The following is a 15,791-nucleotide window of genomic DNA, read 5'->3' as shown; positions in this document are numbered from 1 at the left end:
GTCTCGGTGACCAGCCCTCACTTCCAGAATCACTATCATGCACTCATGGATGGATGGAAGAGTATAGGAAGGAATGTGTGTTTAGGTGAGATTACTTCATTTCTCTATATGGGAAACGTGCTGCAAACGAGTCCTTAGTGGCTCCTTAGGAAATGCGTCAAGGCCAGGGCTTTTCTTGTTTTACCCTCTCACGTCCATCCTGCTCAAATTGCTCCCACTTCCCAAGTGCCCTGGCTCTGGTGGTGTCTAGGGTCTGTTTTTGTTTTGTTTCTTTGTATTTTTTCTCTCCATTTGTTTGTTTTAACTGAGCAGCTCTGAAGAGAGAGTTTGTATTGGTGGCTTGTATAGAACCTCTCATCACTGACAAATAACGGTGACTTGGGAACTGTTGTTTGTTGCTGTTGCAGGGGGTTGGTGGGTGGTGCCGACTGTCCAGTCATGAAGACAACTTCTACAGTAGCTGCATATGATATTTCACTTTAGATGAGTATAATATACAGTAGGCCTATGTATGTCAATGAAAATATATTTCTTTCTTAATAATTAAGATATGATAAATGAATTCAACCCCCTACTCTGCAATTTAAAATGTAGCCATTTAGCTGATTCTCATAATTTGCGAGTAAATGGCATCAACAACCGACAACGTGAATGAATACATTATCACATAAGTAGAGAACATCAAAGACAACAATTTCAGACTGCCGTGGGAAATGGGGATTATGTCTGCAGTCCTGAATTGGGGGGGGGGGGGTGAAGGGGAGACTGGACATCATTCCACAGTCCACACCTTGGGAACCAGGAGAGAGAAGCGTCTATAGGACATGTGGAACATTGGCCAGGGTGTTTTAGGGAAGGTTTGAACAGACTTCCTGTGTTAGTTAGCAGATCTAAGAAAGCGGCAAGGGGTGTGGGGTTGAATCATGTCCTGAAGGTACAGGGGTGCCATGCCCTTGATTTCCTCGCAGGCCATCGGCGCCAGTGTTTTGTATACTAGCCGCTGGGAGCCAGCGAAGGGAAGAAGGGAACGCAAAAGGAGGGAGACGTGAGAATTTGGGGAGGTTGAAGACCAGGTGTGCTGCAACATTCATGCCGCAACTCAAGGCCAGTGAGGAGGGAGTTGCACGGTTACGCCTGGAGAACACTCAGGCACTTGATTGATAATGGTCATATTATGTAGCCTACAACTAAATGCTCTGCATTAATTTAACTCTTTAAGACATTAGTGAACTCAATATTTGACAGCATTGTCAACCAGTGGATTTGAACCAAGGACCTTTCGAACTACAGGGCAGGTAACTAGACCACTGTAGGCTTACCATTAGAAGGGGTTTAGGGTTTGAGGTAGGTTGTCGGTCTAATGACTGTCGTACCAATAATAGTGTCGGAAACCACGACATGCTTCATCAGGCATCAGCAGCTAGGTATACCAGACAGAGTTACGACAACTCTGTTCACTTCATGGGGCCAGGCTCTTCCACATGGACTTCTATTGGTTTGTCACATTAAAAAAGGGACAACCGGACGTTTACGGAATGCATGGCTTTTTCTCTGCATGATGTAGGCCTACCTCTAGTCTACAGTGTTGCTTCGCTTGCTGCCAAGAAATTAGTAACGCGTTTTTTTTGTCAGCAAGCAACACAACCTCTGTGCTCTGGCTGTTTCTGGCCAGGGACATCAGCGAGGGGGTATACATGAAGGAAACATGATGAATTCATGTATGTTGAGGCTGGGTCATTCAGGACTCGCGCCTCACGGCATCTCAACAATGAAGAGGAAGGATTTTCGTCTGCCCAGAAAACAAACAGAGGAAGTTGACTATACAGACTTTCCGCTGGAGCCTGGCTAGAATGCTAGATGCTACCATAAAAGGAAAAGGCTGAGAAGTTTACCGACAAAAGCAACACACAACACCCTTTGTACATTCTTCTTCCACTGCTCCAATCCATCCCTGGTGTGTCATTAAACGCTTCAACAAATGTTGTTTTTAAAACATCCAACAACTTGGAATAGGATTTCCCGCCATGATTCATATCAGGCATATAGTTCCTTTTTGGCAGTGGCGGAAGTAGCACTCAGATTTGTTTTAATTTGAGCTGGAATCCGGAACTTATTTTAATGATTCAATGTCATTTTAAACAATGTGTATAGGCCAATGGTAGATACAATACAACTAGCACATCTGCAGTGGTTGGAGGAGGTCATTGCCCTACACTTCTAGCCTGGCATGGAAGATTTATTTCCAAGGGGCGGTTACAAACAGATTCCAAAATCACAGCAAAACATGTCTCACTTTGAATAGTGGGCTCACCCAATTGGTCACCCAAAAGTCTGGGGTGAGCGAAATGTAATTCAAACTTGCCAGATCAATCTCCCTGGGGACCTTTTCCGCTGTGTCTGGTTTCCAGGCTACTACACTTCCATTGAGACATTTATGACCCTGCATGGTGTCAGGAAGGACACCTATACTGGTTGACAACAAGTAGTATTGCCTGAAGCTTATAAGCCCAATATTTCCCCTGTACTGGCCAATGGCGATTCCCTCTTGGATGTTAATGTCTCTCATGTCATGTGAGAGATACAAGTCCCTGATAGGACATTCAACTTAGCACTAAGACAATGTTAGTTACAAGTAAAACATTTTACTTGAGTGAATATTTATAGTAGCCTACTCACAGTAGCCTAACACAAACATGGATTAAAGCAAAATAAAATCTCAAAACAAAATAAATTTGTGTTAGTCTTAATCTGCAATTTGAGAAACTGCGTTAAAGGAGCCCCCACACTAATTCAAACAATTTGCACAATATGTATGTACGTACAATAATAATGTTTTGGTAGCCATACAGCCAACCAGTTTGGGGATTGAGTTTTCATTTAACAGTTTTATTTATATTTTTTTATATCCAAGATCCAAGGTTTCCTTTTCGGGAAGATTGAACGTGCATTTTATTTATTTATGTCACTTAAAATACTCTCTAATCTTATACTAATAATCAAAAATAGGCTACAAGCTTACAACACGTCGCAGTTTGTATAAAAAAAAATACAAATACTCCTAGGCTACCAATAGGCTCTCAGTTCAGCTGTGGAGGATGAGACTCGAAGCCGAGGAAGGAAACTCGGTGTCAGAGTTATTGTTCTGTTTTAAGTGTTTTCATTGTTATTCAAGTACATGAGGTAATGGGAACCTGCAAGATGGTTCAACACATTAAATAGTGTTCATTCCAATGGAAAGGGTTATACTACAGTTATTGGAAAGGATGATTGCACGATTAGGCAGAATTCTCTCTCTCTCCCCTCTCCCCTCTCTCCCCCTAATGTAATCCTGGGCGCTACACTTCCTCTGCCAACCTGTCCTGGGGAGAGCAATGGACTGACCTCATGCTTCCTTTGCATGTGTTGCTACGAGGAGTCCAAGCCGCTTCTTATCACCTGACAGGTGCAGTTTAATTCCCCGGTTGGACGTATAGTGTGTGTGGATGGAACACGTTATTCTAACCAGTTCCTTACTTCCTTTCCCCTCCATCAGGCTGGCTGGGGGTGGCAGCTTAGAGCAGTGGTTCCCAAAGTGGGGTCCGGGGAGTCCCCAGCTAAATTATATTGGAACCGGATGGACCCTTGTGGGTCTGTAACTCTGAGAGTGTACGAATAGAAACAAATGGACGCTACGGGTTCATACACTCTCAGTTAAATTAACATTGATTTTACAATATAATTTGTGGGTCTCAGAGATAGAAATGTCATTAAATGGGGGTCCGTAGCGTAGCCTGTTGCATATCAAACTGGGGGTCCTTGAAATGAAAATAGTCACTGCTAGAGCTGTAAAAGTCTTCTCTTATGGCATATATTTTCAAATGGGGGGTCCGCAGGCTAATGAGTCCCCCCCCCCCCCACTGACACACAACAGTATAAATCATGTTTAACTCTAATTCCAACTCCGGCAAGACCTAAAAGTCTAATCCTAGCCTGAATATAACAGTATAAACCCATCTATAAAACAATATTTTTTCAACCATAAAACTGCTTCTCAAATTCTACTATACTTGTGGGGACATAAGGTCTTCAAAAGTATAGAGGGTATGCGTGTGACATCATCATCAAACCCGGAAGTTATGTGGGAGCGCCTACTGAGTGGCAAAAAAACTACTTTCTGGCCTCGACAGCCCAGACATCCAAACAGAAAAGTCCCATTTGATTGCATTAAACGACGTTAAACCATGTTAAACTCACTTTGCCACTCGATTTGCCATTCACTTTATGCTTGCGTGTAGCGAACCAGGCTGGATAAAGAGGTTGGAGGCCAACTGATGATGTGAAGTTTCTTTAATAGATCAACGTGAAAACTAAAAACAAGACCAAAACATATAATCAACACAGGCAGACACATCCAATAATATCCATTCATAACATCCAGTCATATAAACAAATGTGTTTACAAATAACTAATAAAAAGGTATGTATATCAAACCATAATACCATATAAACAAACCAATAAAAGGTACATATCAAACCATAAAACCACATGAGCAAAATACCAACTAAACAAAATCCCATTTTTCACCTTGTTCCCTCTCCAGCTAGGTGCTAACTTGTTACCAGGTGTCCCAATATCATGATGTCACTCGACCATGTCATTCTCCAGGAAAGTCACTAAAACCAATAAATCAATAATTGAAATCTGGCAGTTCCATTTCCATTTCATTTGTTATTTCATTTGTCTGCACTCACTTGATCCTTTTGGTGTTCCATTTCATCCTGTTGGTGAGGTTAGGCTTAGCTTTCAATGATCATGGTTTGGAGCACATGAGGAACAAACATTGGGCAAACATCTCTGACTGATTCTGGGCTGTCTTTATCAGTCAGTATGACTCTGGTGAGTGAGCAAGCTTCCTGTTTGCCCACATAGCCTTTCAAAATAAAAGCCTTTCGTCCATTTCATTCCGGGGTCCGTTACACTCCCACCAAATCATTAGTGCTTTAAAAACAGGTTGCATGAATCAAAAATGATTTTACATGAAATTACGTGACCCCATACTCATTTAAAAATTAAAAATAATCGTCAGGAATGGGTCCTGCAGTCTTTCTCCCACCTTAAGTGGGCCACCCTCGTCAAAGAAGGCCTTGAGGGGACATGGGTTGTAGGGTATCTATGTAATAAAAACACACACATGATGATCATAAAGAATGCTTTACATTTCTGGCTAATTTAAAGGACCACTTCACCAATTTTCAACCTGTCTTCATATACATGGTCCTCACTAATATTCATGATAAAATGGCACCATTTTTTTCTACTCAGTCTGTGTCTCACAGCTGTGGCATCATCGTTAGGCAGATTATTTTTAAACAAGAAGAACAATGGCTTCCATTTCCAGGACTAGAAAGCCTGCAGTTTCTATTAGCTTGGATTTCCCATCAATGATGTCACTGGTGGACGGGTTTCTGAATTGCCCATAGTGAGGACCTATTATATGATGATAGGTTGAAAAGTGGTGAAGTGGTCCTTTAATAGTAGGCCTATATAGCACTTTATGAAAACAAAGTAGCTATTAAAAAAGTCAAATCGAAATCGTACACTGCTTCTATGAAGGTTGAAATATTTCATTTTGGGGGGAAAGGGGAAAAAAGAAAGAAAAATAATAAGCTAATTCAGCTAAAACAGCTGTGGTTCTCAGTCAGGACCCCCCAATTAACACAGTAGGCCTATAGTTCTCAAACTTCTTCATGTCAAAGACCGCCAAAATGATATGCATTTGGCTGTGGAGCCCCATCAGAAAGAAAGAAAGAAAGAAAGAAAGAATACATAGCTCAATTGTAGATGAAAGGAAGAGAAATATGTGAATTAGGCTTTGTATAACCTCGCCCACCAGGCTAGGCTTTGTATAAATTATTTTTATGAATAGAATTGATTCAATCACCGCATGAATCGCCATCGGTGATGATGTTGCGGGAAAGGCACGCAGACGCAGTTCACGAATCCAATGACTAATATTGCGCAACCATGCGCGCAGTTGTGATCCTCGGGAAGCGCACACGGGTCAGCTGACTCCAATCAAATCAAACCGAATCGGAACAACAAGCATGGCGTCCACCACACAACAACAGCTAACATCTCGTCATTTCAACGCCACGTTTGACCATCATCACAAACACACTAGCATGGAATAGTGTACCGGTGTGTGTATGGATGCGGTATGGAGGTAATGGGACCTTTTAAGCTCCACGATGTGAAGAAACGAAGCGGAACGGTTTGCAGCCAGGACGACTTACATTTGAACGTAAACATCCGTTGAGTAACGTTACCGTTCAACCGCACGGTGCTAAGTTTAAACTGACCTGCTGCTGCTTGTGTGAGGATTAATGAATAATAACTGTGCATGATGATGATAATGATATTTCAGAGCTCATTCACTTTACCTTGGCATCTGTGTGACTCTGATCTGCCCCTGGCTTGTTATTGAAACGTGACATGCACGTTGCCACGGGCATCCCGCCGTAAGTTTGGCTTTGCTTAAACGACTGTAAAGCAACGAGCAGAGTCGACGTCCGAGTCATCATGGGTTTGGTGAACTTGGTTATTTCCTCCATAGGGAAATGCGTCGACTTGGTCTCCTTCCTGTTGGACCTAAATTTCGCCATTGTCCACACGTTGATACGGTCCGTCATAGCGCTGATGACGTTCATCAACAACCTGCCCATGCTGACGCTCCACTGTCTGCTCGAGCTGTGGAACTTGCTCCTCGTCGGCCTGATGCTGGCGGGCTCGGCCGCGTCCAACCTGGCCCACGGCGCTCTGGCCGTGCTGGGCAGCTGCACGCTGGCTCTGGGAGGGCTGGTGGAGACCCTGAAGATGGCGGGCTACCTGTCCACGCACCTGTTCCTCCGCGGGAAGGAGCACCTGTGCCGCGCGCTGCTCTCCGTGCTGGAGGGCTGCGACATCGCCGTGAGCCTGGCCGTCTACCTCGTCAACACGGTGGTCAACTTCGTGCTCATCGCCGCGCAGAACCTGTGCTCGGCGCTGAGCGGCGTGTGGCAGGCCGTGTCCAGCCCGCTCCAGAAGGTCCTGGAACTGGCGCTGACCCTCCTGACCTTCCTGTACAGCAGCGTGGTGGGCACCACCAGCGTCCTGTACGCCCCCTGCACCTTGCTGCTGGACCTCCTGGCCTCGCTGACGCACATCTTCGTCAGCGTCTTCGTCCTGAACGGCTACGGCCTCCTGCTCGCCGCCGGCATCGCCGCCGCCGCCACCGCCTACCTGAACCCGGCGGCGAGCCGCCAGGCGGCGCGGCGCGTGGCGGACTACGTCGACTCGGTGCCCGCCCTGCGCCGGGCGTCCGTGGCGCTGCGGCGGGACCTGCGGGACGCGCTGCGGCGCTTGCCCGTCGCCGCGCGGCAGCTCCAGCGGCTCCTCCGTCGCCTCTACCTGCTGGAGAGAGGCCTGTGGCGGCGCCTGTCCCACCAGAGCAGCCGCCTGGGCCTGACCATGAGGACCTGGCTCCACGGCCAGGGGGAGGGGGAGGAGGAGGAGGGGGAGGAGGGGGGCCACGACAGAGTGGGCGGGGACGGCCACCCGGGAGGAGAAGGTAGGCCGGTTGCAATAGTAGTTACAGAATCGTGAATTGTCTAAAGAACGCAATTATTTGAGAATGACTTTATCATAATCGTTTCCATGGCGAAAAATGTTCATACATTAAAAAAAACACGCTGAAAATGAAATGGCTGATCTACAAGCTTGCAACGCGTTACGAAAGTGATGCGTTTTTAAGCTTGTACATCACACATTGTGAGCTTGTAATCTATTTTGTTTTCCTTTTATTTATTTATTTAAGTATAAAAATAATGAATATGTCAGTAACTTCTTCATTTATTTCAGGTATTTATCAATCGAAATGTATTGTGTATTGTCCATGTTCCAATGTTCAATGCCAAAAACACAATTAAATAGTTAATCATCGCAATCACCTGTGCGACAATTAACCCTCAAATGTGTAATTGTGCCAGCACTAGGAGACGGGCCCAGGAGGGACCCCCCGGACGGCAGGGCGGGGGATGGTCATGGTCATGGCCGCCGGGGGGAGCAGTTGGCCGCCGTCCTCCCCAGCTCCAGCACAGACAGGCCCTTAAAGAAGCTGTCCAAGTCGTCGGGCAAAGACGGCGGCGGCGCCGCGCTCCCCAACGCCGACAGCCTGCTGAGCCTGCTGAAGGAGCAGGAGGAGAGGAAGAAGTGCGTGATCTGCCAGGACTGCACCAAGACGGTGGTGCTGCTGCCATGCAGACACCTGTGTCTGTGCCGAGACTGCACCAACATAGTGCTGAGGCAGCCCCTCTACCAACAGAACTGTCCCCTCTGCCGGCACATGATCCTCAACACTATGGACGTGTACCTCTGAGCCGACAAAGAAGGCCAGCGCAAAGCTCATGAACCTGAATGTATATGTAAGGATCACCGCGGTTCCAGACTATACCGCCGTTCTAGTGTCATCCTTGCTAGCCGTTTTTTATCTCATACCCGAAATGTTGCGTCTCTGATGCGGTTTGGCTTTAACCACTTTTTCACCCAGGCGTCCTCCCTATTTTTGGGCATGTCATTATGTTGTCAAAAATAGAAAATCTACAAGTCATGACATGGAGCTTGTAGATTTGTGATTTTTGCTATTTGTCATATGATTCATTTTATAGGGCTTAAGCGGTTAAGTGAGGGATAATATCTGGCTTGTCGGGAGATAATTCACAGACAGGGAGTTTAAGCACCAGAGTTTAACCAACCATCCCGACAATGGCCACCTAGCCAGATATTATAGCCCGCTTATTACATAGCTACCTACCATGAATTAATAAACGCAACAAAAAAGGTTTTCCATAAGCAGCTGGGTAGACGCTGGCTGCGTTTACCCAGCTGCAGGGATTGAGCAGTCGGGGGGGGGGGGGGAAAACAAGGAAGTGAGTTGATCAAATAGAATCCATTTTCGGGTACTGCTTTTTCTATTTCTCGCTCAAATGTTTTCAAAAACATTTTTGAGAGCAATGTTTAGCTGTGAATTACATTGTGTGTCACAGTGTGTGTGTGTGTTTACATGGCTGTCATGTTGGAAACGGCAGTAATTCAGCGGGGCCCAGCAGGTAGCTCAGAGGGTTTGATTACAGGCAGCGGTCTGTTATAGAGCAGAGCGGTCTGTTATCAAGAAATAACACACTACTGAATTCAGCGATTGACCAATCAGAATCAAGCACTCAACCAAGCCATGCAATAAAGGGGGATAAAATCCTTGCTTTGTTTTTGTAGTTTGCTTCCAGTTTGGGTTCAAAAACCACTACAGGGTAAAAGCATGGAAGACTGCATGAGATTGACCTTACAGAAGTTACAGTACACTGTGGTCAACAGTGGGTATGTTAAGATTTAAGTGTATTAATATGCAATGTTTGACCAGTGGCATATAATGGACCATGGATATAATCTCACACACCCATTTTAATAATTGTATTATCTGTAGTTGTGTAGCTTACATCACTCTAAGTTCAGTCTTATGCAGCCTGCCATGTTTTACCCTGCCATAGTTTTTAACCTAAACTGCTAAACAAAATGGAAAATCAGTTTCATTTCGCTTTAAGGTTCTGGTTGACAAGGGATGTAATGTATGCAGTCCACACACACAGTCGGCTGATTGGATCAACGCCAAAGAGTGCTTGATCCAATCAGCCCCCTTCACAGTAGACGGGTGCATTTTGTCTTTAAAAAAAGAAATGCCTGGTCACTTAGTTAAAGAAGCATACAAGTCCTGTCCCGGATGCTGAAATGTTTACTGCAGCCACCGTATGTCTTAAGATACTTTGCCATCAGTGGGCCAAGCGAAACGTAATGTCTCTGTCGAGTGGAAACCTCATACGTCATGTCCTACTGTTCAGAATTCAAATTCAAAAGCAGCAGAAAAGCTCAAAGGTTTGTAGACCAGTGTCCTGTGCTTTTGTGTGACACAGTAATATGATTAAGTAGGGAGTTGATTTATGAAAACGACAAAAAGCAAGTTCAAATATGGAGATAGGTTTCTGCCCAAGAGCAACGATAAGATTCATGTCACTCAGCGCTCACATTGACATCTTTCAGTGCAAAGTACGGAACTGTCAAACGACTATTTTGTCAAAGCGTAAATTAAGCGTGACACTTTTTTTAATAATGTTCCTATACATAGAAGATGCCTGCATGTCCATTGTAAAGCACAATGCCTTGACAAGTAATCGACACAATCAATTCAGCTATGTAACATTGTAACAAAAGTGCATTTCATGAATTTGTCTAAAAAGCAATCCCAAAGGGACTGGAACCTCTTGTAAATGCTGTTTCTTAACGACCTTTTTTTTCTCCTTTCTTTTAATAGTGACCACTTGACCTTCTCTGCTTAGAGCTTTTCATGTGGAAGCATGTCGGGAACAAAACATTAAATATATTTAGTCTTTAGGGAAAGTGGTCAATATTTGGCCAGTTATAGTTGGTGTCCGTAAGTTTATCAGTTCTGTTGAAAGGGCTAATTCTAATATTCCACTACTGACGTATGACAGTCACTACCCAAGGCATTAAAACAAATGGTTGCGTTTTACAATAATTGTAATACGTTTTTTTGGCAATGTAAAATGACATTTCCATATGTTTGGGGCTAAATGTTCATTGATCAATGTTTACAGCACATCATTTGCATCATTACTCATAATAGTATACAGTGGGCGTGTTGGAGAATCATTTCTTCAGAAAATGAAAGTGCCATATTTGATATTATGTTCTATTCTATTTACCAGTTTTTTACAAATGTTGGAATGAGTGAAGAAGGGATTTTGAGTTGTAGCTTGTGCTATTTCTTTTTAGAATATCCTTTATTCAAATAGTCCCCTATTACTTGTCTTTAGGTTATCACACTATCCACTTGAAGACAAGTGATCGATTCTCTATAGATGTATATTGGCAGAGAATCCAAACCAAAGGTGAAGTGTTTCATCTACCCCAACTAACTACTGCTTTTATCCTCATATGCCCTGTATCACGGTGTAAGTTTGTATTGGCAATGCTCTGAATCTTCTTTTTTTTTCTTTTCTTCTTTTTTTTTTAAAGGTTTTGTTTTTGAATGATATTGTTATAGAGACCAGACTGTTTCCAGACCTATTTTCCTCAGGTAATCTTAAAGCCTTTCAGAAAATGTTAGTGGCATTCTGAACTGAAGATGCCAGTGGATTGTTGGCATTGCTGAAGAGCCAAGAAAGACTGAGTGACTAATGACTATACAATTGTTTGAAACTATACAATTGTTTGAAATGGTGATGGAAATCACAAAATGTCAGGAATGTGTTTTTGTAAAAACAAAAAATGAAAGAAGTGTGCTGACCAATCTAAGCACCTAATAAATGATGTTTCATGAATTACTCTTGCATGGGTTGATGTAGCAAATGGATACCATGTGGCACAATACACCTTTTTCCCATTTCGTGTATCAGCAGTAGCAGATCTACAAGCTCACAACGCATCGCAGATTCAAAGTGCATCATGTTGTGAGCTTGTAGATCTGCTATTTTCAGTCAAGTATAAATCAGCCGTCATGATAATTTAGAACCTTTGGCCTTTTATTTGATTTCACGTCTTCTTATCCCACAAAGATAACATTAAAGCTGCACTATGTAACTTTCCACTTCTACCCCAGATTTGAACCCGGTGCTGACATTATTTTAAGCTATTAGAACCTGCCTGCTTGCTCAGGGGATAAATTTAATCTTGTCCATCACGTCCATTCAAGTCAGATCCTCTGTCTAGGTGAGACATGACCATTGACACCATCTAAATTATGTCTCAATAGAAGATCAGGGAGACAAAACCACCCCAATTGCACAAGTTACATTAACACCACCATAAAATGGACACATTTACATTTGATTAAATTAAACTGTCATAGGGCTGCTTTAATATGAACAGTCCCAGACAAAAATGTCAAGAGAAAATTGATAACCAAATCATGAAGATTATGCATGAATTAATTAATTCATATTGGGGGCAATAACTGAGGCATGGCCGTATGTGCTTTGTATGTGTGTAGCATTGCATTATCTTCAGCCTGAGCCTCAAGTTGCATTCTTTCCAAGCTTTGCCATCTCCTCTTTGACCAAATTTGGTTTCATTTCTATATCTTCCCATTTCTGACGTACGTATGAGATTATTTATCATGTGGATGAAGATTTATTTATTTCTTTAGCAGTTCCTGGACTGTAAATGCAGGAATATGAACCAAGGTACAGATCCCTCATCTGGAAGGAGGGCAGAGAGTTTACATCGACAAAATTCAGTGTGTGTGTGTGTGTGTGTGTGTGTGTGTGTGTGTGTGTGTGTGTGTGTGTGTGCGTGCGTGCGTGCGCGTGTGTGTCTGAGTGAGAGAGACACAGGGTCAGGACTGGGACCCTAACGTCCACATGGGACCACTTCAACCTGACTATTCACAGAAGCTTCGTGGTTTACAGTTCCAGAACGGCCAACCCTTTTCCCAATGCGCACATTAAAATAACCTCAATTTAGCTTGGCTTGTCAACTGCTACAATGAAAGAATGCAGTGACTAGCATTACTAGATTATGACCGTTTTGTTTAGAGAATTTAAGACTTTGAGGCTGATTTGAATTTGAGTAAGGAGGACACATCCTGTTTGATCCTATCCCTTGTCCTTTATGAAGACTTGTCACTCTATTGTCACTTAAATGCTTAAGTCCTATCTCCTATTTTACAATTTGGCTATTCGAAATAGCCGATCTACAAACTCACAACACATTGCATCATGATCACATGATGGGAGCTTGTAGATCTGCTGTTTTGGAACATGAAATTCAGAGAGTAGCCGGTTTTATGATAACACAGAGTAAATGGTCCAGCCGGCCCGGGAATCGAACATGGGACTTGCTGATCAGGCATTTCACAACCTGCCTATGCGGCTAAAGTTTTGAAAGATTTTGAAAAACTTAATGTGGCAGATTCAGCTCTCTGTGAAAAAGATAGAAGAGCCTTGGTGCTCGAATCTCCGTCATTTGAACCTGACCCTACCTACATTTGTGTCTTTTGCATTTCTCTCATAATTCAGCTCCTTGGACATCTCCCTAAGATCAAAGGCCAAGGGTCATCATCATCATCATCCATATAGCCACAACAACTCACACATCTCACCATGTTTCACACTATGAGGTGTTCACAGGTTTGCACTAACCTAAAGACCACAAAGGCCACACTGGCTCTGTCAGAGACATCAAAGAACAAAGGATGCTGTGAGTGATTGTGGCTTGCTGACCCCGTCAGCCTCAGTCCCAGCGTGGCTGTTTACGTGGCAGGACGTTAATGGGGACTGTGTTAAGTGAAAAGAGGAAGTTGGATGTCGGGAAAAGCAGACCAGAGTAAACGAAGAAGACTTTAATACCTCCTGGGAGCCGACCCTGTCGTTTTGACCCCCCCCCACCCAACCATTCTGCCCCAAAGCACTGTGGGAAAAAATGTCTCAAACCACAGTCCAACAACGAGGTTCACCCCTGGCTCTCTCTGTTACTGTTTCTACTCCCTTCCTCCTCATTCCAGCTATTATGTTACTCTGTATTGCATTTTTCCACATATACAGAGATATTTATAGTGGAAAAAAATACAAATACTGTAACTTTCTTAATAAAAACTTCATGAAATACAATCAAATGAAGCTGCCGAAAGTAGCCTACGGCAGAAAATAAAATAAACAAAAAAGGGTTTTGCCAGTCAGCAAGGTATGGCCTAAAATCCATACCAAAGTGCAAATTCATATACCTTCTACACGGTTTTCTATATTGTTCATGTTTATATTATATATGTTTATATATCACCCACCCTTTCCCCATTCTGATTATGATACTCTCTCTGTTAATTCTTCTTTCTCTATATCACTCTGTTTCATCCAGTTTGCTTCAGTAATGCTCCTGTTCCTGATAACTGGACATCACACGGCTGACCCGGCGTAACATGTCGTTGCCCCCATAGTTAACTCAGCAGCATCCTGATAACCCCACAGTTCACACCAGATAGAAGGTGATGAGAAGAAAGACATACTGAAGTGATGTGAGGAGGAAAGGAGATTTAGGGTATACCGTTCTTAGCTGACACGGAACACCGGGTCTTAAACCTTTCAGCTCAAAAGGGCCCAAAAGCTATACATTTGGTTTCTCCCCCGGGGACTCTTATACAAACTTGACAACACATGATCGGCTATGTTCACTATTACGTAAAAGTAGTCATGTTTTCTATTTTTTTGCATTTCTGAGTGGGTCCCGGACTCCCGGCCCATTGTTTGCGAAACACTGACATAGGAGATTATTACCAGTGACCCCAAGCCGGCACTGATATGCTTGAATAAAGCCTGTGTGTCGCCTGTGTGCTGGGCTGATGATTAAAGCCGGTGCCTCCTGATGATGGCTCCAACAAAATGGGATGATAGCCATCGGGGTCAGAGGTCACAGGTCATGTTAATGGCTCCTTGGTACTTGACCCTTCACCCTCCAGTCTGAGGGGGGGAGGGGAGGGGGGGGGGTAAAAGGTCTGGCATGAAACGTACCACTGTTCCTGCACAAAAGAAAGTGTCATCTTCGGAATGTGGTCGCTGTGACACTGCTGTGCGAACCCCACTGCTCGACCATGGAGGAGCCGAGGAGGGAGAAGACAATTAAAAGTTCAAACAATGCCTGGGACTGGCCCCCCCCACAGGAAGTATGTGTCATGCACAGATACATTCTTGTCAAATTTCCCCCCAGATATATAAACTTATACAGTATGTGGTCACATCCTCCTGTATAAACATAAGAGTTGCAGAGAGGAGGGAAATCAGACATGGTTCCAAATATGAACAGTCCCCAGAGTGAGTGAGTGTGAGTGTGTGTGTGTGTGTGTGTGTGTGTGTGTGTGTGTGCGCTCATGCGTGTGTGCGTGAGAGCTGTGGGCGGCCTCAAACCACGAGTGGTGGACGTGACAAAGCCAATGTTGACAAGTTGTTGCTGTCACAGTCAAGCTGTGAAGAATGAGCGAGCCCTTCTCACAGCTACTCCATCCAGCTCTATACTCAGAAGAGGGAATGAATGTTTGCATAATTTCATTCACATTTCACACACTGTCTGATCAATCTGTTGCTAACGAGTCTGACTGCCCGGAGTCTACTGGAGGTCATTATGTGGCTAAAATCCATAAGTGTTTTAGTCAATAAAAATCACTAATGGATGATCAAGATGTACATCTATTTTGTTTCAGAGGAGTAGTTAAGTATAATATCAGATTATCTAATCTATCCATCTATCCATTGATCCATCCGTCCATCCGTCTGTCTGTCTGTCAGTCAGTCTGCCTGTTTGTCTATCTCCCAACCTGATGATATTGCATCATTGGCTAAACACTAATATTTTAATGATGTTGAGTGATTTTTGTGGGAACAAAACTTACTTACTTACGCCTATTACCCCCTCTGGGGTTTAGGCCGTCAACAAGAGTTCTCCAAGCATCTCCATCCTCAGCCAACACTTCCAGCTGTCCCCAAGTGAGGCCCATAGTTTTCGCATCGGCCTCCAGGTCTCTGCGCCAGGCCGACCTCTCTTTTTTTCCCTTGGGGGTTCCACTTGAGGGACTGCCTTGTGGTGTTTGAGGCTGGTTTTCGGAGAGTATGGCCTATCCATCTCCAACGCCTTTTGAGGATCAAAAGAGAAGAAACAAATGACATTGTGGCTTGACAAATGTATTTCTATTGTGATACAGATAAATAGGAACACTATTACT

The 15,791-nt window shown here is 43.8% G+C and overlaps 1 protein-coding gene across 2 annotated transcripts; it reads left to right on the top strand.

Moving 5' to 3' along the window:
* The first annotated feature begins 6,100 nt into the window (after positions 1 to 6,100).
* On the top strand, positions 6,101 to 11,375 carry LOC308322004 (E3 ubiquitin-protein ligase RNF26-like). Of its 2 annotated transcripts, XM_080773178.1 has the most exons (3): positions 6,101 to 7,586; positions 8,005 to 8,439; positions 10,377 to 11,375. In XM_080773178.1, exons 1-2 carry the CDS (start codon positions 6,560 to 6,562, stop codon positions 8,391 to 8,393), a joined length of 1,416 nt encoding a protein of 471 aa, XP_080629304.1. In that variant the 5' UTR covers positions 6,101 to 6,559; the 3' UTR covers positions 8,394 to 8,439; positions 10,377 to 11,375. The 2 variants fall into 2 exon arrangements, with proteins under 2 accessions (XP_080629304.1, XP_080629303.1); XM_080773177.1 differs by lacking the exon at positions 10,377 to 11,375 and having other exon boundaries at positions 8,005 to 9,942.
* Positions 11,376 to 15,791: the final 4,416 nt, after the last annotated feature.

This window comes from Protomyctophum bolini, assembly GCF_963924005.1.
Source record: "Protomyctophum bolini genome assembly, chromosome: 9".
NCBI lineage: Eukaryota > Metazoa > Chordata > Actinopteri > Myctophiformes > Myctophidae > Protomyctophum > Protomyctophum bolini.
This window is presented reverse-complemented; position numbering and strand designations above follow the sequence as displayed.

Bases quoted from the DNA above. Each gene is read 5' to 3' on its own strand.
- LOC308322004 (XM_080773178.1), top strand. From the start codon at position 6,560: ATGGGTTTGGTGAACTTGGTTATTTCCTCCATAGGGAAATGCGTCGAC. The intron at 7,587-8,004 runs GTAGGCCGGTTG...TAATTGTGCCAG, and splicing joins CGGCCACCCGGGAGGAGAAG to CACTAGGAGACGGGCCCAGG.